At 41.6% G+C, this 22,787-nt stretch overlaps 1 protein-coding gene across 21 annotated transcripts in view; it reads left to right on the forward strand.

The window, feature by feature from the left end:
• The window catches only part of FOXP1 (forkhead box P1), a 376,283-nt gene extending 358,361 nt beyond the window's left edge, over positions 1-17,922 (forward strand). For 17 of the 21 annotated variants that reach the window (XM_074550350.1, XM_074550351.1, XM_074550347.1 and 14 more), the window contains 5 exons: positions 910-1,031; positions 3,121-3,190; positions 5,060-5,098; positions 6,780-6,946; positions 12,980-17,922. In XM_074550350.1, the coding sequence (XP_074406451.1) occupies positions 910-1,031; positions 3,121-3,190; positions 5,060-5,098; positions 6,780-6,946; positions 12,980-13,124 (543 nt within the window). In that variant the 3' untranslated portion in view covers positions 13,125-17,922. The remainder of the gene's footprint in view (positions 1-909; positions 1,032-3,120; positions 3,191-5,059; positions 5,099-6,779; positions 6,947-12,979) is intronic. The other 4 variants (XM_074550363.1, XM_074550364.1, XM_074550370.1 and 1 more) reach the window with 1 other exon arrangement.
• Positions 17,923-22,787: the final 4,865 nt, after the last annotated feature.

Raw genomic sequence — 22,787 nt, forward strand, 5'->3', positions numbered from 1 at the left:
TTGAGGAGTAACAAGGCTCTCAGCACCCTGGAGCAGGGACAGAAAAACCAAGAGCTTGCCATGCCTTAGTGAGGTGTCTCATTGTGTCTCAGCACGTTGGAGGGGTTGGCCGTGCTCATCCCTCCCAGCATGGAGCTGCAGGGTGGACATTCAAGCACTGGATGCCATGAGCACGGGTCCCTCTCGGTGATGAGCTGTGGGGATATTATCACTTTGTTTCAGAGAGCCCTCCTCATGTTTTCACTTGGCTGAGGCTCAGATCAGTCACTACAGGAGTCTGCCAGAAATAGGAGCCAACTTCCATATAAGAGCAAGCCGTGGAGGCAGGAGTTGGTGCCGGCCGGCCGGTGGGGTGCTGCCGAGCCCCCGGCCCGTGCTGCGGGTGTGGAGGGAGGTGCAGCACCTGAATCACATTAGCCCAGCTGTGGGAAACCACAGCAACACCAGCTCCTGTGCCTCGCAGCTAAATCCAGTCAACTGTACTTACATAAAATCTTTTCTGTTCTTTCTAACTGCTTTCTTTTCCAGGAGGGGAGAAATTTCTCTTTGCAGGGCGTATATATATTTGTTTTGAAAAAGTCTAAGAAATGTTCCTCTTGTGTTCTGTATGAAATGTGCTGTATTCTACAACATGCATGCTTAAAATTGTGGCTGTTCTCAGTCACTCTGGGGATAATTGATAAGAATAACGTGAATTTTTAATCTTGGGTTTAAGCTTTCATATTTATTTTGTCTTTGCAAAATAAGATGTAAAGAGCCGGGGAAAGCGAGCGGGTGCGGGGAGGGGAAGGGGCTTAACATTGCAAAATGAGAACTGTCAAGCTGACTGTGCTGCTGCTGTTCTTGGACAATGATGAGCATTTTCTCATGGAAGGTTTTTGAATGTTTTCTCTTTTATACTTGCTGCAGAATGCAGTGCGTCATAATCTTAGTCTTCACAAGTGTTTTGTGCGAGTAGAAAACGTTAAAGGGGCAGTATGGACAGTGGATGAACTAGAGTTCCAAAAACGAAGGCCACAAAAGATCAGTGGGTATGTCCACCATGTTTGAACTTCTTAGCCTAGCTCGGATCATGCTTACAGTTTAACGTAGAGGCTTTTGGCTGCTAGCTGGTGTTAGACCAACCACAGGTGCATTGTCTCAGTTAAGGGAAACCAAGACAAACATCTCATCACTACTGTTTGTATGCCCACCAGTACCCTGACCCTGCTTGCTTGGTGTTTGTTGCATCACATGCTAGTAGCTTTTAGGTGGCAATGCATATTAACCCTCACAAACCATTTGCTTATGCTTATTGCATTTTATTTTCTTTTTCCTTTTCCCTGTATTTGATGTCTGTTCTGTCCCCGATCCCGTGTCCCTTTGTTTCCACTTCATCTCCTTTGCTGCTGCTCTTGTCCCAGGGTGCCATTCGCACCAACCTCTCACTGCATAAGTGCTTTATCAGAGTAGAGGATGAGTTTGGGTCCTTTTGGACTGTTGATGATGAAGAGTTTAAACGTGGCCGTCATATTCAACGAGGCCGTCCTCGAAAATACTGCCCTGATGAAAACTTTGGCGAGCTTGTTGCACAGTAAGAGCTTTTACTTGCTTTAATTTTTTTTTTCTGCTGTTGCTTTGCTTTGCATGATTTACCCATCTCATGTAGACTTGCATTTCACAAAATAGTGTCATCACCTTTGCTGCTAAAGAAACTAAATTTTTGGTTGTTATGTGTATTTTGTGTGTCCTACTCTGATAATCCAAATGCCTGTAGTAAAAACTCTACTCTGACATGTTTGTTAAAGCATTTATTTATAGAGCAATGTAGACTAAGATAATTATCCACGCTAGCACAGATATACTGCTGTAGACGTGTCAGGAAGACAGATATATGCCAGGAAAGGTTTCAGATAAGTTTTAATTCTGATATTTTCCTTTGCTTTATATTGTATGCTTTGTTTTGCAACTCCTAATCAGAAAAAGTAAGGTACTTACAAGACAGAAATGCTGAATTCACTTTAAAGAGTTTGAAAATGCAATGAGACCAGCTATAAAGATTATCAACAGGCCACAGTGTGCCTACGACAACCATCCACCAATATTCCTGGGATTCCCAGAGGGATTTGCTTTGACCTTTACTTGAAGGCCATCTCTCCTGGACAACTGATCCTTGCTGGTCCCTGTGCAAGGAGCTCAGTTAAGACTCTGCTCACCATAATTTATGCCCACGTGAATAAAATTAAGATAAAAACAAGCCCAGTGAGTGATAAAAGTTTTGGGGGCTATTTTGCATGGGCATTTTTTCTGTCTAGTTTATATGTCATGATTTTTTAATTTTTTTTTTAATCTCCTGATGGAACCAGTGATACTGGGATGCCTCCTAAAGAGAGAGCCCACGTGGTCCCCATTCCTTTATCTCAAATCTGGCTCCTTATGTAAAGGTGACAAAAATAAGAGTCCAAAATAGCACACCAGAATATTTTTTACTAAAAATGGCCTTCAGGGCAGCGTGGTGGCTTCTGCCTGCCCTTGAGCCTCCATACCCAGGGGCTGCTTGGGGCAATGGTGTGGATAGCCCTCACAGTGGCCATTGGCATGGCTGGAAATAACATGGAGCAGATAAATCCTCTCTCATCGTGGTGCCTCCCTCCATTGGGAGAGACTCCCTCCGCTCCCCTGGGAGAGACTCCACTGCCAGCGACTTGGAGAGTCACTTGGATGAAGCAGAGTTTAAAATGTCCCGTGATGCTTTTGATCATTGCCTCCTCACCATGGACCTTCACGTGGTAACGGGCTCCCAGACACGACGAAAATTGGAGAGTTTCTCCTGAACGCAGCTAAAATGAGCAGAGATGCCAAGATGTGCCACTAACGCAGGGTAGTAGAACACATGGCGAGGTAACGTCAAGAGATAATGATGTTCCTTATTTAGTAAAGGCAAATATGATAACCATAGCCGAAAACTCAGATATTTTCTTTAAATTAAAAAAAAAAAAAAGGAGAGAAACGAAAGAGAGCTCGTGTGGAAAACCAGTCTCAGCTCTAGTTTTCTGGTGGGGGAGGAAGCAATACGTGCTTGAAACGCTGGCACAGAAGTTGGTTGCATTTAACTCTCCTTTTTATGTTTTTCTTATGCAGTAACCCTTCTCTTATTAAAAACATACAGACCAGCCACACCTACTGCACACCTCTCAATGCTGCTTTACAGGTAAGATTAATGACTGTAGCAAATATGCAACAGAGGCGTGTGTCTTCCCCACTCATTTCAAAATATATTAGCCTTGCTCTAATTAGATATTAAATTTTAATTCCGTTAAACTTTTTTCTTAAGTGCATAAAGCATCATAGTCCCTGGAGGCAAACACATATCAGGCTGCTTCAGCATTAGCTAGATGCTTAGCATTTTGAATATTGTGGCAAAAAAATTAAAAGTTCACTTATTAATATTTATCAGCAGTATCATAATTTCCATCCTCTTATTTCAGAATTTCACTTGAGGCAAAAATACCACAAGTGTAATTACTCTAGCACAGCTATTAATGTGCTGAATGATAGGATACTGTGGCACGTGACCTTCTATTGTTCATGGCTTTAAAGAGAAAGCAGATCATTTTTCCCTCTTTTCTTTTAAGGGCTATTTTTGCATATCTTCCTATTGTTGGTAAAAAATAAATGGTGCAATTCCTATAGAAAATAAAAGATCATTTTTATTGGTTTAAACTGTAATTGTAAGACAAAAATTCAGTTTTTTTCACGATGCAAAAATACACAAAGTATGGGTGCAAAATTAATAACTTGCAGCCTAAAAATGTCTATGTCTCCAGCCCTTTTTCATGTGCCCTTTTTCCCCTTTCAGTAAATTCCTGAGTCAGTCTCAAAAACCCTAGGTGAAGTCAATGTTCTCTGTATAAATCAAAGATACAAATGCATTACTATGCCCTGATTTGTAGTGAGGTCTGTGTGTTTGTGTGGGGTTCAAACCTGGTTTATGTTATGAATTAATCCAGGAGGCAACACCATGCATGGTTGCACCCCAGGTGGTTCTTGGGGTCACTTCTCTGGAAGTTCACTGATGGCCATGGGTATTTACTTGAGCAGTCATGCCTTGTGGAAGGTTTAGTAGACTTCTCTTTTTAGAGCCAAGAAACAAATTATTAGGAGGAAAATGATGTTTTGCCTTTCTCCTAATTTTTTTGAGTTTATGCAGTAACTCCTGCAAAGCCCAGGAAAACATGTTTAAATGAAGCAACTGTAAATACCATTCATTAGTAACTTATTTTCCCTTGAGTCTTGTGAAGTGTGATTTTTAAAGACTGCTTTGTCTCCTGAATAGTATTAAGATTACAAGCACATTTTACATTCATGAGGCTGAAAGGCAAAAATGAAATGATCCTGCATTTCTTCACATTGTTAACTATGTGACTAATTTCAATTAATATGCTTATCATATGGAACTGTTCGTGTTTTATTTCTGAAACACGTGTCGTTGTCGTCATCTCCATCCATTCTTGTCTTCCGTGATAACCTCCAAACTGTTTCCATTCCCCACTTTCCCTGAGACAGCCATGTCCTTGTGCCCCCCCATAGCTGAGCTGATGGGGAGAGGAGCCCGGGCCAGATTTGCTGCCAGTGTCACCCCTCTGATAAATGGGGATGAATAATAACCATTGCACTGAGCCACGTCCTCTTTTAGGGTGAAAATACACCAGCAAGTTCCACACTTCTCCCCCTGCCATTGGATTTTGGAGGCAGAATCACAGTGGGTTCTATGGGGCTGTAGAGGGTCTGGGCAAATAATGCAGGTGGCCACTGCCATGTTGGGCAGCAGATTCCTCTAGGACACAAGGCTGCCTTACCTGCCAGGGCCTACATTCAGTTAATGATTGATGGGCAGTGTTCCCCCAGCTTTTGTGGGCTCTGGGAAGGTCTGTTGCTTGCACATCCCCGTGAGCACAGCAGGCTGTGTGCTGCTGGCATGGCAGGCTGTGGTTTCTTTTCCTGTGGGGTGGCAGAGCCTCCCCTCTCCTTCACCCAGACCCTGCTGACATCTCCTCTATCTGTTTTCCCTCGTGGCCAGGGAGAAGAAGCAGCTCTCTCCCCCCTCTGTCTGTGGAAGGTATGGGGACTCCAGCTCTCACCAGTTCTGTCTTTTGCCAGTGGGTCTGCAGGGGCTCCCAAAACATCCCCTCCCCTATTAATGTCTTCCTAGCAGATACTCCTTGTGTCCCACCTCTCCCCCAGTGAATTGCCTTACTGCAATTACAAGTTATCACTGTGGGTGAAGAACTTGAGTCATTATTTTGCCAAGTGCAGGAAATGTGAACCATTCTTTGCATCCCCTAATCACAATGAGTTTGCCGGTTGTTGAATCAAGAAGATAAAAATAATCCTCCCCGTTAGAATAGCTTTTGTAATCACGTGTGACACATAGGGCTGCACATGGAGAGGTCAATGTAAGGAAGAATAAAAGGGGCTGTGCTCCTGGAGATGCTGCAGTGAGGGCTCGTTCTGCCCTCCCTTCCCATCCCATCTCCCCCCACCCTTTTTCTGGCTCTGCTTGCCTGGGTCAAACTGCCGGCTGGCAGCAAGCGAGGAGTTCTGTCCCACGAATTAGGAGCAGTCAAGAGTGTTTGGTGAGGAGTACATTCACATGGATTCCCCTCCTGTGGGCCCGGTTTGCATCCGCAGACCCAGCCTGATGGATTTTTTTGTTGCTTGGCCACTGCAGCCAGCTGACCTCTCCCCAGAGCAGGTCAAGTGCTGCCGAGCCAGCGTCTGTGGCTGCCCGGCACTGACATGGATGATGTCAGCCAGATCCAACTGGGATGGGTGAAATGGTTAAATGTCCTTCCAGTCCCTGGGTGCTACAGCCTTGGAAAGCTGTGCCTCCCATCCCTGTGCCTCCCATCCTGTGCCTCCCTCCCGTTCCAGTGCCTCCCATCCCCACCAAGCACTGGGCTCCTCCGGGGCTCGGGGTTTCTGCGTTCCCACCGCTGCTGCGCCGGGCCGGGACTGTGCTGTCAACATGAGCTAATGCTGACACACAGTAAATATTAGCAGGCAGAACGGTGGGAATCAGAAGGAAAATATTTAACAGTTCATTCTCTTCCTACAAAGATTTCCATTTAGAAAGTTAACTCCAGTGTGCCACTGCACGGTGTTTCCTTAGAACAAAGGGAAAAATCAAAATAAAACAGTCAGATCTGTAACAGCTAAGGTAAGAATTGAGTTGCTGAGGTTTAAAAAATTCCACATGGAGTGGTTCGGCTCTCAGGTAGATTGGTGCAGCTCTGATCCAGTTAGCACTGATGGCAGCCTTACACATGTCCCAAGGAAAATCAAACTCTGTGATGCTACACTCCTTCTTGGTGCCCACTCACTCCAGTGGGAAGGAGTTATCAGCTGAGCCAGTTCCAATTTTTTTCCCCATTTCATTAGAAACAAAGCCCCAACCTAAGCCACAAAAAATACCCCAAAGCCCCAAACATAATTTCATGAAGCAAAAATAGGGAAAGTACATTTTCTTTTTTCCAGGATGTGTAATTCCAAATAGGGAATGGAAGGCTCCATCCTCTTATAAGCCAATACAGCTATGAATCCTTAAACCCAGATCTAAATGATGTTAAATTTCCCTTGATGGAACCAGGGTAATACCTATCAGAAAGTACAATATTTAAAAGAACCTGTAATTGCAAATAATGTAAATGTGGAGAATGTTTTGGAAAGAGTGAGTGTGTTGTGCAGTGTATAAAAACGTTAGTCATGGCTCTTCATGGATTTGTTTGTGTCCTTGGCAGGCTTCAATGGCTGAGAACAGTATACCTCTATACACTACTGCTTCCATGGGAAATCCCACTCTGGGCAATTTAGCCAGCGCGATGAGGGAAGAGCTCAATGGTGCAATGGAGCATACGAACAGTAACGGGAGTGACAGCAGTCCAGGACGTTCCCCTATGCAAGCAATGTAAGTACAGCAGAGGCACGTGCTGGCTCCAGGTGTTGTCCTGCCATCTGCTCAAGGGTGACTCTGGAGACTCCTGGCTCCTTCTTGAGCTTCATGGATGGAGCAGCAAGGGCAGACATCTGCCTCCATCTGGGGACATGCGTAGGGTGGTTTGAACATAAAAGTCATTTACTAGTTTCCGTATAAAACCGATCAGCTCAGTTCAGTCCAAGAAGGACACAGGGCTCATAAAATTGTTCACTTGTTTGCAGTTGTCTTCTATAAACCTTCCAAAACCTCCTAGGCAGCTGTGCTTCTTGGAGAAAATCTGTGATTTCTCTCCCCTTTGGATGGCGTGATGAGCACGGCCTGTGGGGCAGAGCTGGGAAATGGGCTTGTTTGGCGAGTCAAAAAAACCCCACTCAACACAAAACGCTCTTGCTAAGCATTAACATGAAGGTCTGTGTGATTTATAGATTGCTCTTAAAATATCAAAAGGAGAATTAATAGGGGCATTATAGCAACAGACGGCGGCGTAATGAGCGCGTCTATAACCGCACCAAGTGGCGGGGGCTCGCCTGCCCCGCTCAGCGCGAGCGGCACCCGGGCAGCGGGCGGGCGCAGGAAAGGGTAAGGCAGGAAGGGTGTGATGCCCCGATGGGTGTGTGCGGTATTTATGGGGTGACGGAGTGAGTTTGCAAAGCTGTAAACTCCCCCCTCCCCTCACATCACACGCCGGGTAATTGGCGGCTGGTGAGGAAGCTGGAGTTTACAAGTGCTGGCGTTCCCGAAAGCTCGGCGGAGCCGTTGGGTACCTGTGAGTGACCGTGCTGCCCGTCTTCCCCCTGCTCCTTAAAACAGCCTGTAAAATTACTGGCTGCCTTGCCAGGGCTCACATTACACATTAAAAAGAGAACTAATTTGTAGTCTTTTACTTCAAAGTAATTTGAATAAGGGATTTACAAAAGTAAGTCTAAATCAAAAAGTAGAAAAAACATTAACCTAATACCACGGTAGTAATTAGTTGTGAAACTAATTAGCATTTAATGGCAAAAAAGTTTCCCACCTGCATAATGTGTTGTCAGAGGGGAGGGGGCACGAAGGAATCTGAGGCTCTGGATACTTTGATATCGCAGTGTTTTAAATCAGTGCACAAAGTGCTTTGAAAAAAAAATCTTTAAAGATGGCAACATTCATTTTTAATTAATAATTAATTTAAACATTGTCTTTTACCATTTACTTCAAAACATTCAAATAATGTGTTTAGCTTTTCCAGTGATTGTTTGTGCAGTATTAATTATCTCTCCCAAAGTAACGTTGCATGACACACTTTCCGTCTCTCACAGACGGATTCATCTCCAGGCAGTTTTAGTCACAATTTGTTATCCTCTGCCTGTGACCACGCAGGGCTGGCGTGAAGGAGGAGTGGAGGGACATGACTTTTCTCAAGAAACAAGACTTCTCCCAAGGGTTTCTCCTGGCCTAACAGACAAGGATGAACGTTTATGATGTTGTGTTAATCCGAGTAATTATTTTTTTGCAAGTTCAAGGCTAGTGCAGTTCATGCACTTCTCATTTCACCTAAGGTTTCCTTGTCTTTGAATAGACTGAGAGGAGGGAAAAATAACTGAGTTAAAACAGGGTAGGACATCTTCCAGAACTGTGCGTAGCTGTGGCCTTTGTTGCACTTAATAATCATCTCTTAGCACATTGATACCAAGGTGAGGGGCACAGAACAAATAGTGGAGAGAGAGGAGGTCGGGGGGAGTGATGCCTCATTTTCATTATTCACCAGAAAATCCAATTTTCTGTTGTAATATGGAAATGATTGTTTCCTGAGTGTTTTCATTTTCTCAGAATTGATAATATATGTGTTCTCTGCTGAACATTTCTTTTTGCTTAAGTAAAATGTGGCCGGGTGATGTTCCAATACCAGCCTCAGAGCTTCCCCCTTATAATGGTGTTTCTAAGTAGTTTGAAGGGATCTAAAGCCAGAACACCATTCACACGTCATGGGGTTTACCCTGTTTACTAAATAAAAACATAAGTCAACAGCGACTTTACAGACGCTGTGAAACCTTTTTGTTTTCCATGCTCCTGCTTTGTTAACAACATGTTCATTTTTTTTCTCAGAACAGATTTCCTTGTCATTATGCAAAATATTTTTTAAACAATTTCAGTGTATTGGAAGAAATCAAGTTTTAAACTTTATTGTAAGGTTTAAAGGACCTTGATAACATGACAGCTAAGAAGTCTAACACTCTAGCTGAAGTCTTATTACCGCTCATTCGTTTCCTTTTTATGACACATTGAACCACAGCTAGGGTGGGTTTTTTTCCCCTTCTCTCTCCCTCCTTTTGAAACACTAGAAAGTAGTCGCATAATTACAGCTTGGGGACATAACACTTTCATCCTGATATGCTCCAAAGGTAGCCACAAAGCAAACTACTCCATGCTGTGTGCACCACCAGAACTCAGTGGCTTTAAACAACAGTCAGCTTTATTAAAAACTCCTCTGTTCCCAGAGTGGACAAACAAAAGAATTACTCAGATGTGAAAAGAAGGGGAATCTGTGTTCAGCAAGGTTATTTATTGTTAACCCCTTCTGGAGTCCCAGGCATCTACTTAAAAGGAATGTGCTGAATTTCTGCTGCTGTGAAAACAGAAATGGGAAACCCTTTCTTTTCTTTGCCTTCTTTCCCCCTCCCCTTTCTTTTTCTTGTCGCTTAACCCAGCATTTACCTTTTCTGTAATTCAGCAGACTGAATTCTTCAGTCTCTAAAGGAAGTTTTCCTTCCCCATTTTGGGGATTTGGTGAGGTGGTAAATAGAAATTCAGACTTAACTTGAGAGGATATGAAAGTCTCCCTTTGCCTTCAAGATTATTTAAGCTTATTTATTTCAGTTGCTTAGAAATGTTTGAGAAAAATCACAGATTCAGGAAGGTTTCCTCCTCACATGCCATTTTGTGGTTACATCTGAGAGAATACACAAGGAGTTGGAATTTTTTGGCATTGTTTTCCTTGCAGCTCTGTCCCTGGGGGTTGTGTTACCCAGATAACGTCCTCATTTAGGGGATGGAGGTTTTGCCAAGCTCGCTGTCTGATGTTTGTGCAACACGTGAGGTGCTGGGGGGGCTGGTGTGACTCTGCTCCCTGTGGCTTTGTGGCCCTCTCTGGCTTTGGCTCACCCAGGGTTGTGCAGAGCTTTTCATAACTTCTGTTGCTTCTCACACCTCAAGTTTTGGTTTTTGACCTCTGGGAATCACACCAAACCTCAAAGAGAACCTCAGTTAAAACCACCTGGTTTCACCTGGTTTCATAACAAAACCAGAAGAGGGGCAGAGTTTGCTTTGGAAAGGTTTGGGGACCTTTGAATGAGCTTTCACAGCACTTGGAGTGGTTTTGAGCACAGTGAGCACCTGTCTAACCTGAGGTGGTGGGGATGCATTGGGACCCTGGGCAGCCTTTGGTGAAACTTGCACCAAGGCCTCTCTGCTGCACTGACATGTGCTCTCGTGCCCCCTTTGAAAATTTCCCTTCTGTGTTTTCAAAAATAATACTTAAAAAAAAAAAAACAAAAATAAGCCCAGCGGCAGCATCAAAACCAGAAAGCAAAAAAGCAAGACTTTGACATTAAAACAGCAGTAAAAAAGATCACTGCCATAAAGGCCAAGTAGCACAGGCTTTATTGGGCTCTCAGTGCAGCTGCTCTTTCCCCCTTTTTCTTCTGTTTTTCATTTCATGTTTTCTCCCAAGTGAGGGGCCCCACAGCCTATTCATAATAAGTTTTTCTAGTTGCAGGTATTCAGCATAGTTTAATATTCACTGAGGCCATGAACTGCTGGGACAGGTAGCACATGTACACCTCCAACTTCTCATAAGTTTTTGCCAATTCGTAACCTCTGATCCTTGAATTGTCTCCTTCCAGTTTTTTCTTTACCCCTTCTTTTTCACTAATTAAGTTAAAAACTGCATGAGCTGTGCTCTTGGTGTGTAATTTTTTCAAAAATTATGTGATATGCAGAGGAACCTCTTTGCTTCCAGAGATGTGTTGATAGGATACATATTAGTGGATTTGAAGGGAAAAGGTGTGTGTCCATGGATACTGCATCCCTTCTCTCAGTGTTCCTTTGGATGAGTTGGAAGGTGCAGTTAATACTTGAGTATTGATCCAGCACTTTACAACTCAAAAAGTTGAAACAAGCAGGGACTTGAAAGGCATTCACAGCTCACATTTGAATTGTCTGTAGTCAGCAAGTTGGATGCTTCCTAAACTTATCCGGGCTCAAGCCTGAATAAAGAAATAAACAGGATACAGGGGTGCAACTGGCTCACTTGAATTAGGCAAGGCTTTGGACTGTCTGTGGATGCTGAGTACATTTTCCCTGCCCAGTGATTTATCCTTGCTGTCTGTCCGTGCAGTGGAGTACAAAGTGTTGTCATTGCTATCCACACAAAGCATAAAATGCAATGCAGCTATTTTAAATCACTCATTGTAAAGCAAAGCTGTGCAAACAGAAGAAAAGTTCTTACAGTGAAGGTGTGTGCTTCGGGTTGTGTATTCATGCTGCGTATGTGAAAGGGTTAAATCAGCCTGCACAGAGGAAAAACATGAGTCTTGGAGGTGGATATCAACTCAGTGAGAGACAGAGTGGGACTTGAACTCATTAACACTTTATTTTAAGGGATTGCCTACAACATCAATTATTTAGGAAGCAAACAGGGTCTCCATCGCTGTGTCGCATTATTAATACTTGGTAATGTCAATAAAATCCTACTTTCCTATAAAGTCCCACCAACAAGATACTATTGACTCACATGGCTACTTTACATTTCAAAAGCTGCTGAACAAAAAAAAAAAAAAGAAAGAGAGGTAGAAAAAGGTAATTTGTATTTGTATAGGATTTGTTGTAAATATGATTTACGAACAACATTTTTCAATTGTTATCATACCCGTTTTGAATGACCAAGCCCCATTCCCCTGCGGGTTATTCATGTGCTTTGCTGTAATGAGAAATTTGGCAGATCTCATCTTTTTAGTACATCCTTGTGCCCACCATGAGCTGGGGATCATGTTCTGCCTTGTTTACAGCTGACAGTGTTATTATTCTCGTTAGGACTGTGCTTTCTTATCATATTGTTGTGTTGAGCGAGCCTTTTCCTCTCTGTTTGTGTTTCCTGGCAGGGCTTTTCTTCCCTTATTGACAGTTTGTAAAAATATGCATTAATTTGGAGTTTAAAGCATGTATCATGGTGTCTCTTTGCTGTGTTTGCTTGAAGTTGATTAATGATAGAACCTCACTTGGGGTCGTCCTCTGGAGAGTTGTCTCACAGGTTCTGCATGTTAACGAGAGGCGCTGCACACACAGCGAGGATGATTAGCCCGGCCCGCGCCGAGGCCTGGGCAGGCCCTGCCTTCCCCCTCGGATGCACATTCCACTTATTTATCCAAAGATCATATTAACTTAATGTGTCAGCTGAGAGCGTTTTCCCTCCATCCCAAGATGGAAACCCTATCGAGGGGCTCCTCCCAGAGTGTTTTCCCGGGGAGGCTGAGTGCTGCCTGCCTGGCACAGCCTCCCTGGAATCTTAGAATCATTAAGCTTGGAAAAGCCCTTCAGGATCGTTGAGTCCAGCCATTAACCCAGCACTGCCAAGCCCACCACTAAACCGTGTTTCAAGTGCCACATCCACATGTTTTCTGAAGGCTTCTGGGTGCAGTGACTGCATCACTCCCCTGGGCAGCCTGTTCCAGTGTTTGGTCACTCTTTCAGTGAGGAAATTTTTGTAATATCCAAACTAAACCTCCTGTGGGGAAACTTGAAGCTGTTCACTCTTGTTGTCTTGATTGTTACCTGGGAGATTTTGCTTAGCTTGGCTTTTGTGGCCAGCACAGACATTGAGGGTCTTCTTGGTGACCTGGAGCTCTCAGACCTGGCCCTCCATGTCTGAACCCCCCAAACCACCTTTGCCTTTCTCCCCAAACCACCTGTGCTGTCAAAACCATTTTTTAATAAGCAATTTGCTGATTGTCTGTTGTTTCGTTTTCCCAGGCACCCTGTGCATGTCAAAGAAGAACCATTAGACCCAGATGAAAATGAAGGCCCACTATCCTTAGTGACAACAGCCAACCACAGTCCAGATTTTGATCACGACAGAGATTATGAAGATGAACCTGTAAATGAGGACATAGAATGAGTATGTCTGACATCGTTATCCTGAGAATGAAGATTGGAAGAACACGTCAAACTTAGCTGTGAAATCTCTCCATTATTGTACAGTCTGGAGGATTCTCAGTCCACTTTGACAACTATGAAATATGTTAACTCTTAGTGCCATCAAGTATCCCATTTGGGAGTATTTTTGATTTTTCTACTTTTTGTTGAAAAAAGGAATTTGTACTCTGTGCATTGGATGGACTTGTTTGGTACTTGGGATTTTCCTCTCTTACAGTCAACATCAGTGTTGTAAATTTGCTAAACTGATTCACTTGCATTTAGCAGCCAGCTGTGGACTGCAGGTCCTGCCAATTTTGGACACTTGAGGACATCAAACTGAGCATGTACACCTGAACTGCAGATCAAGTCTTTGCCCAGATTTTAAGGATTCCAATGGACAACATATTTGCACAGTACTGCATGTTGATTATCACTGCCTTTACTCCAATTTTTTTTTTTGTTTCGTTGGTTGGTTTCTTTTTTTTTGTTTGTTTTTTTTTTTTGCTTCCATTTGGGATGGGGAAGGCCTGTGTGTGCACGTGTGTGGGTATGTGTGCGTGCGTGTGAGCGTGTATATCGGGGAGGGGTTCAAAGAAAAAATTATCCCAAACTCTTTAATGTATTGCTTTTATTCCCCCGCCCCACTTCTCCTCTACCATTTTAAGTTCTGACCTCAGGCCTCATCTGGGCCCAGGGCCTCTCAGAGGCTTCAACGTTTTCTGTACTTTGTGATGAATGTTAATAGGTGTTTTTATTATACGAAGCTGAATGTCATTGAATTGTTTGTAGTTTTTTCTGTCATTCATTCCAGTTTCCTTCAGATGCCACCATGTTTTCTTTAGCTATGGAAAACATTCCATTTCGGTGTCTCCTTCTTTGTTGTTGTTGTTTTTTGAAAAGGTCCCAAATGCTGCACGATACATGTGGAAGGGTTGTCCAACAGAGAGAGAGGAACGAAGTACTGCAAGAATGAGAATGAATGACAGATGAACATAGAAACACTGTAGGAAGCAACACAGATTCATTCCACAAAGCAGTATTTTTAATATATTCTTGTTTTGTTTAGGTTTTTTGATTTTTTTGATTTTTTTTTGGCAGCAACGGTGAATATTAGCAAATGCCACAATATTGAACAGCACAAAGAAACATATGCAGCACCAACAGAGTTCACTTTTAGTAGAGAATGAATAGTACAGTGGCAGGTTCTCGGTTGTTTAACACGAGTTCTAATGGGTCAACACATCTTTCTGGAATATCTGAGATTACCGAGATGGGCACCTAAACATTTATTATTACAACTTTATTTTTTTCTATTGTTTTTTTACATTTGCATTTGCAAATAGTGGTTGGAAAGATGACTTCATTAAATTGTTACTGTACATGGTGATGTTTCACGGTTAAACATCAGTTCAGGATTGCTCGGTGGCGTTAATCTGTTTGAATACAAATTAGATTTCAGATTGAACTTGTTACGGGAGTTAATAAGGACGGGGCCCCACTAATGCTAAAGTGTTAATTTTCAGCTGTGCAAATCCAGTACTGCAGTTAGGATTGTTATGCAATATTACACCAGCCAGTATGGAAACCTCGCCGGAGGAGTCGGGAGAGTTGGGAGAGAATTGGCGCCGGGGCTTGTTAGGCAAAACTGGCAAAGCTCTGCAAAGCAAACACGACATACAAAATCTGTTGCCATAGGTCAGTAAACCTCAGTCACCAAACACCTAAACATTTTCATTCTGCAACCACTTTTCCGTCACTCATTTATTTATGTAGGACTGTAGCTTTTTTTTATTATTTCGAAAAGCCTTTCAGAGCTTAATTTATATTCTTCTTTGTACCTTTTTTTTTTTCCTAAAATTACCAAAGATATTACACAAAGGTAAATTATGTTCTCTGTTATATGCTTTATCTTATGAAGCCAAATATCCTCTTATTGTTGATCAAAGGAGGTTGAAGAATTTAGAGGGAAATGACAAGATGTGGGCTATTGCTAACCTGAGAGGGAAACTGCTCCTTTATTCTAGAAAATTTAGAAGGCCAAGTAGATGTCTGAACCAAAGTTGTTACTTTTTATTTGCAATTCTTTACAGTGACCAAAATGAAAGTCTGTAAAGAGGAACCGAGGAGAGCTTTTGAGGTTAAAACTAGGAATCAGTGTTACTGGGGGAGCTATGGGAAGGGAGCTGAAGAAAGCAAAGACGCAATTATTTCGTGGAAAATTAGAGTATCAGATAAAGGAGACAGTTTAATAAAACACAGAAGAGAACAGAAAAGCTCCCACAATTTAACTGGACGATATAATGGTATTTCTAGAATAAAAAGGAAAAAAAAATTTTTGGTCTTTGGTTCTACAGATTGTGTGCCACTTCTGTTCCGGGACTGTGCTGGGATGTCTGCTTTAATTTTGGTTGATCTTGGCACATTTACTCAGTTTTGTTTAGTTTTTGGTCAGCATTTTTCATAAGGAAATAACACTCCTGTCCACTCATAAGCTTTGGTACAAAAAACTTTATTGGCAGTTACTTTTATAAAACTCTGCTTTCTGTTTCAAAAAGACAAGGAAAAAAAAAAAAGAAAGAAAAAAAAAAGGGCAGTCTGTGGTCATTTGGAAACATTTTCTTTAAATTTTTTTCTTTTTTTTTTTTTTTTTCTTTTTGTTTTTTTTTTAGTTTTGGTTTAAATTATATCCAGGCAGCTTCGTGACGTGCCGGCGGTAGCCAGACAGGGATCATGAGAATTGAGCCCTGTGCTTCAAAACTGAGTGGTTTGCTGGTTAGTTCGGTATTCAGAAGGGGGATAAAAATCTGGTAGATTAGTTCATTCTCAGCATGTGTAGCTAGACATGAGTAAAGATAACAGCATGAGAAAACTGTTAGTACGCATACCTCAGTCCAAACTGTTAGGGAATGAGTAAATAAAAAATACATTTCACTCAGTTGCACTTAGTTGTATGTCTTGCATGCTTAGTCTAAAGACTGTAGCAAAAATAAAAAAAATTAAAAAAAGAGAAAAAGAAACAAAAAATTAGAGTTTAACATATCTGGCAGGTGTTGCAGCCTTGCAGAAGAACCAACTGAAAATCTCAGGCTTTACATCAAGCAAACTTCACTATGATTTTTACAATTCTGATTCTGTATCCCTTTGGATATACAGTTGCTTCTTTAGGGAGGGGTTTATTATGTTGTACATATATATCCCACTGTGTCTGTGTGAGCCTTTGTCTTTTGGGGGGAGGGTGGGGAGGGAGGAAAAGGTGGAAAGGTCCTTTTTTTAGATATCATTCCTCAAAAGGAATAAATGCAGACCTGTTTGTCAAAACACCTTTTGCTTTTTGTGCAACTGCTTTATATTAACTATACTAAAAAATAGCTTTGAAAAAAAAAAACTACTGTATGTAATGGAATTGCAGAATACGCTGCACATGTATTTTATTTAGTTATCCTTGCTTTAAGAATATTGGATGACATTTGCTGACATGTGGGAGAAAATCCCTGACTTTTTTTTTCAGCTTTTAAATTGTAACATAGTTGACAGATTTTTTTTTTCTCCTGTTATCATTGATCGAAGCATTTTTGTACAGTTTTTGTGTTTAAGCTGGTTTTTTTGATACTTTCCCACCCCTTCTGTTATCTTACCACTGCCTTTTCTGGCTGTCTTAAACAAAGTTCATATATTTGAAAGGAAAAAAAAATTGTTTAAAAAAATGTTTTTCTCCTGCTGCAGTAAATATTTTGCATGATGAATTCCAGGGTCACACTTTCAAAGTTTATCAGTGAAGTAGTGATTAATAATGGGGAGTGTCAAACTATTGAACTTTTTGTATAAAAAAACAAAAAAAAAACTTTACAAGGTGCCAAGATGTAAAGACAATTTGTTACATGTTTTTTTTCTCAAAGAAAAGCGTACATTATGAAAGTAGTACCATGTATCAGGTAAATCGCTGTCAGGAATGAGAGTCAAAGCCTTCCTTGTCCACAAAAAAAAAAAAAAGTTTGTAAATGTAAAACCTGTTAGGTTTCTGCATTCAACTAGAAGTGAAATGAAAAAAAGAAAAAAAAAACAAAAACAAAATCAAGGCTTATGTAGAACAAGTGACCACAAAAAAAAATGACCTTTTTTTGATTCTCACTCGCAAGAGTCCCACAGCAGGTCCTGCACCTCCCCTTTCCTGGAGCTCAGCTTCGGGGAGAGACCGGGGCAGGGATGCTGGTTCTACAAATATTGCAGATCATTAGATATTTTATATATATACATACATAAAATATATATATATAAAGTTTTTTAAAATAATTTTGAACTATTGTAGTTTTCAGATCACCAATAATCTCACGTTCATTATAGCATGGAAAAAAAAAACCAAACGTGTTTAAACTCTTTTGAAATCCTTTGGTACCTTTGGTTAATGAACTCAGAGTGATTTTTTAGATGTTTCAGAAGTCATTTAGTATTCTAGTCTTGCGAGGTGAATTTGCAGTTCAGGACTGCATTTTAATGGGCCCAGAACAGGTAACCAAGTATCTTCTACCCATAAGCCTTGATGAAAATGGTACAGTCCAGACTGTTAGCATGGTGCTTCGTGTGTATGTGCTGCCAGTAACAAGATTTTTTTTTTTTTTTTTTGATAAGGCATAAAAGAAACTCATTCCTTACATCAACTGTAATTCCATCATTCCATGTCTGTTGATACAGACAATAAAAAATGTTGTGTAGTCAGTACTAATTACTGACATTATAGCATTCTCAAATGCAATAAAAATGCTGGTTGTTCACACTGGTAATGCGAGTTGCCATGTCCAAAGTTCTTGTTTTGTTGTTCCCCCTCACAGTGACTCTGGTGTCACATCCCGTGGTCCCTCAGCCATGTCCTAGCTCATTCATGGATGGACAAATCTCATCTCTTGCCTTGACTGTCCCCAGCCACATCCAAGTACAAAATATTTTAGTGGTGGATTCATGACAGTCTGTACAGGGCAGCTGGGTGAGGCTGGAGTGCTGGAAGCAAGGAAGACACTGTCATTCAAGGAATTAATCCTCTTTTCCAAGGAATTCCTTCAGTTTTGCCCACTGGGGTCGCAGGGGGTTATTTGTTTTCTCAAAAGAAAGGGTTGGGGTCTTCATCCTGCAGCTCCTTCCCAGTGCAGTTCCCTGATGGGAATGATGCTGTTAGCTTTGGTAAGAGGGGCTGGGAATGTGCACTGCACCCTGCCAAAAGGGGTTTGCAGGATCAGCCCCTTGGGCCGTAAAACTGTGAGGAGCAAAGTCCCAACTGGCACCGTCACCTGAGACAAGCTGAAGGAAAAACCCACCTTCTTTTTCTTTCGAGTAAGCACACATTTATTTTCCTCATCAAGTTTTGTAAAGAAAAATAAAATGTTTAATAACTAGCATTAGCAGCAAACTGAAATTTCAGAGGAGAGATTTTTCATGAATAATTCATTAAAATTTCACATCTGCAAGATTAGTCATCCAAATAAAATGCTAATGTCAAAAACATGCACCGTCTATAATATTCTCATCAAGAAATCTTTTTGCATATAATGATAAATGCTTAAATTAGTACAAATGATTTTATAAAAATATTCTATCATAAAATTACACCAGATAACTATTTTTTGGGGGGAGGGGGAGGTGAACTTTGCACACTCATTATTGTGTGTCCCCAAATGGTACGGACTGGTAGATTTTAATAATCAAAATAAAGAGAATACAAATTTGGCCTTGGTTGTGTGGTACACTTCCATCACCAGTGAGATTTTAGCAAACTGGAGAGGATTTGTGGGATTAAATTTTCCAAAGTCACAGGCAGAGGGGATTGAGCCAGAAGCTGCTGTTTGGTGTGGGGTGCATCTGTAAAATGGGGGGATTCAGTTCCAGGTAGGAAATGTGTCCCTGGATGAGCCCCAGCAGGGCCCTCAGCCTCTCCTGGGGGACACTGTCCCCACATAGGTCACCAGCAGGCAGGTCAGGGGCTGCAAAGCCATCAGAGATTAATTGGCTGCTCACCTCCCTGGGCATCTCACCTCAGAAAGATGATTTGGGGTTCCAAATGTCCTGTCTGTCATCTGCTGACTGCCCGTGGGCTTGGGCTTAAGAGATGCTGCCACATGCAGCTTGTGTTGAGCAGCAGGACCATCCTTTCCCCTCCTCTCCCAGCCAGTGCTGCCTGGAGCAGCGGATGGGAATCTGGCTCTTGGCCACCTTCTGTATCATCTTTGTGTTATTAATCACATTTCTCCTCCCTGGCTGCTCCATCACGGAACATCACACAATGCCTTCCTACTCCACCAGCAACAGCCAGCTGGGAAATACCTTTTCCAGGCAGAAACGCTGTTTTCCACCACAGCTGAGAAGCACTTTTATGGGCAGTGGTGAGGCAATGCGTCTCTGAGGAATTTCCAAAGAAAACCGGAGCCTGTGAGTAGTTTTTCTGGGTTTCTCCTGTCCCAGAGGGAAAAGCTCAGGAGCTGGAGGCCCAGGAGGACATGGCAGCTGATGTGCTCCTTGCACACCCACCTGCTCCTGGCAGATGATCCCATCAGTGACATTTAACTTGGGCCATGGTCACAGAGTCTGACAAACTTCATGTTATTGGTCTAATTTAAGGGACTGGCAATTCCTGGTGCCACTCGCTTGCACACAGCCACACATACACACACCCTTCCTGACAACAAGGTGTAATTAGCCCTTCTTGACCTATTAATCAGGCTCAGTCTTCAATGATGATGTTAAACGTTCATTTAATGGTGTGTTAATCAGGGCTATCTTTCATCCTCGTAGCAGTGGTGGTTAATTCTGGCACGTTGAACACTTCATCCTCACATAGCCAGGAGCCACCACTCTCCCCAGCAGTGATGACTCAGGTGGTGGGATTGGCCCTCAGGTGTGTTTGCAGCCTCCATGGTGTCCACACCTGGTTTTTACCCAAATCCTGGAGCTGGGGCATAGCAAGGTCCTTCTTTCTGCCCTGTTTTACTACCTTGGCTGGAGATCCTCAAAGCACATGAGCTGCAAATAGCAAGCGACATCACCTTGGGGTGTTTACCAATCCCTCCTCCTTTCTTCCACAGGAATTTTCTTTGTCAGCCTAAAGAAAAAGGGGAAAAAAAACCCCATTGTGTGCCATTTTGTCTGTGTTTATTTAGAGGAGCCCAGTGACTACTTTTTATGCCTCTCAGAAGCATGAAAAACATTTTTTTCTTCAAGTTATAATGTTAATTTGAAGGTAACCGTCCTTTCAAGGATTAATTCCAGCCAAAGCAATAACCATTATTTACCAGAGTTTGACATTTTTATCACTCATCATATTAGCAATTTTCCATTGAAAATGCTAAAATGGTTCGTCATAAGGCACATAACTGCTTTGGCTGTAAAAATGACCAACACAAGTGCCTGTACTCAAACATTAAATTATACTGTAATTAATAAAGACAGTTAAACTGTCTACTAGCAACAGCAATTTAGGTAACCACATTTGATCGGCTATAAATTGTAACTACATTAAAATTCCAGAAATATTAGCAATATGGATTACTTGATGGAAATAGGTGCTGATCACTAACTCTCCTATTTTACAACGGAAGCACAGGTCATGTTGGCCACAAAACTGTGGGCGAAGATCAAGGCTGAGTACTTTTAATCTTGTGAAACAAGCAATTACAAATAGTTGCATCGATTTGTTAAAAAGCTTTAGGTGACATAAATTGTTTCCTGTTTAGCTTATTGCTCTGATACATAAATGTCAGCGAGTATAATATTAATTAGGGTCACAGAACAACAAGGGTCGGGTGATATAGTGTCTGATCCGGGATGTGTCAATCCTTTGTGGAGGCAAGAGCAGCGCCGGCCCCTCCGCGCTCAACGCCTCGTTTTATGTGATGACAAAAGAAAGCAAAGGAAACTGTATTTTAATATGTGAAGTAATTACTTTAGTACTAGTATAATTTTATGGTTTTGGATAAATTACAGTGTTTTCATTCTCCTTCGCTTGCCACATAACATAAAAATCCACATATAGCATCAATAAAATAGAATACTGTTTATAAAGGCTTTCTGCTGCACAAGACCAACACTATTCCTCCTAGCAGATGGAAACTAAGCACACATTTCAGTCTGGTGTGTGTTTCTACACTTAATATTTTTTTTTTAAACTGAAAAATGGGCTGTGCAGGTTATTTACTTAACATAAATCAAATGTATCATATACACTGTTTCTTTGGATTGGCATCCGACTTAGAAAAATACAGTAAGGTCCTGAAAAATCTGGAGAAAATTTATTAAATATGATTTTTACTGTAATAGAATATTAATGTAACCCAATGCTCATTTCCCATTAAGTTGATCCCTTTTTAATACACACATGCTTTTTATTATTTTGCACTCATGCGAAAATTCCACATTCAGAGAGTTTCCATCTCCTTAGGAATGTCTCTGGCAAAGGCACAGTAAGAAATCTTGCACTGAAAAAAAAATAAATAAAAAATAGACAGCAAATATCGACCGATAAGATGTGGCAAAGTGCTGATGAACTGAAGCAAAAGCCAGTGATATAATAAAGGGTAAAAAGGCATTCAGCGCTGCGAGGGGAACAGGAGAAACAATTACACTTTAAACCCCTCCTTCTCACTGCCACTGTACCACAGCACAGATGAAAATGTTTGATTTGCAACATAAAAGATTCATTAATTACCACTTGAATATTTAAAGCTATTTTGCAGACTAACAGAGGTAGATAAAGCACTGAATTAAAACCTCTAATAAAATTGTAAAAATATTTCTGCAAGTTTACCAGCATCGCAATTCCTCCCGGTTTAGGGAGCCAGGCTTGGCTTGTTCAGCAAGGAATTATTTCGTTTTTGAGTGGGTATTTGAGGTAAGATGGTGTGATTGCATGTGGCTATTTATCTCTCTTTCTCAAATGTTTACAAAATACTTATTTGGATGCTCTCCCTTCACTCACGGCTGCCCTTCATGGGAGAAGTGGCTTTAGAGAACAGAACAGTGGATAGCAAATGTGGCTGAGCCACTCATTAATTTTAATACAATTCCATATACAGCAAAAACACATCTAATCATAACTCTGGTCTAATGCTCTCTTTGATATGATAAGGGTGGGGGGGGCTAAAAAAATCTGTTAATTCTGTTATGATTACCCTTGTTAGACTTCAAAAAAAAGAAAAAAAAAGTGGAGCAGTAGCCTCTGTTGCAATGGTGGAATGCCAATGGTAGGAATGAGTATCATGGAAAGCATCTCCGTAACCTTGTGGTAGACTCTGAATTTACCCCATGGAGTAAATACCCTCTGGGATTATGGGATATTTTGTTGAAATTTGGAGATTACAAAGAGCAAATGATGGGTACCCCACACAGAAAGCACACTGTAACGTAAATAAAAATTAAGGATATATATTAATTTGCACAACTTCAGCCTGTGGGCAATACAGCCTTAAAGTGCTGCGAGCCCCTCACCAGGCAATGTAAATCTTGGTGGCTCAGGAGCTGAATCTGACACTTGACAATTGCCTATGTTAATTTTTACCTGTTTGCATTCAGCTGGCAGTCAGTTGTTTTTTTTTTTTTTTTTAAAAACACTTTCTATTTTTAAACAAGTGACTGTTTGAAATCCACCACAGTGCAGCGAGGGCTT

Source organism: Zonotrichia albicollis, chromosome 12 (assembly GCF_047830755.1).
Source record: "Zonotrichia albicollis isolate bZonAlb1 chromosome 12, bZonAlb1.hap1, whole genome shotgun sequence".
Taxonomy (NCBI): Eukaryota; Metazoa; Chordata; class Aves; order Passeriformes; family Passerellidae; genus Zonotrichia; species Zonotrichia albicollis.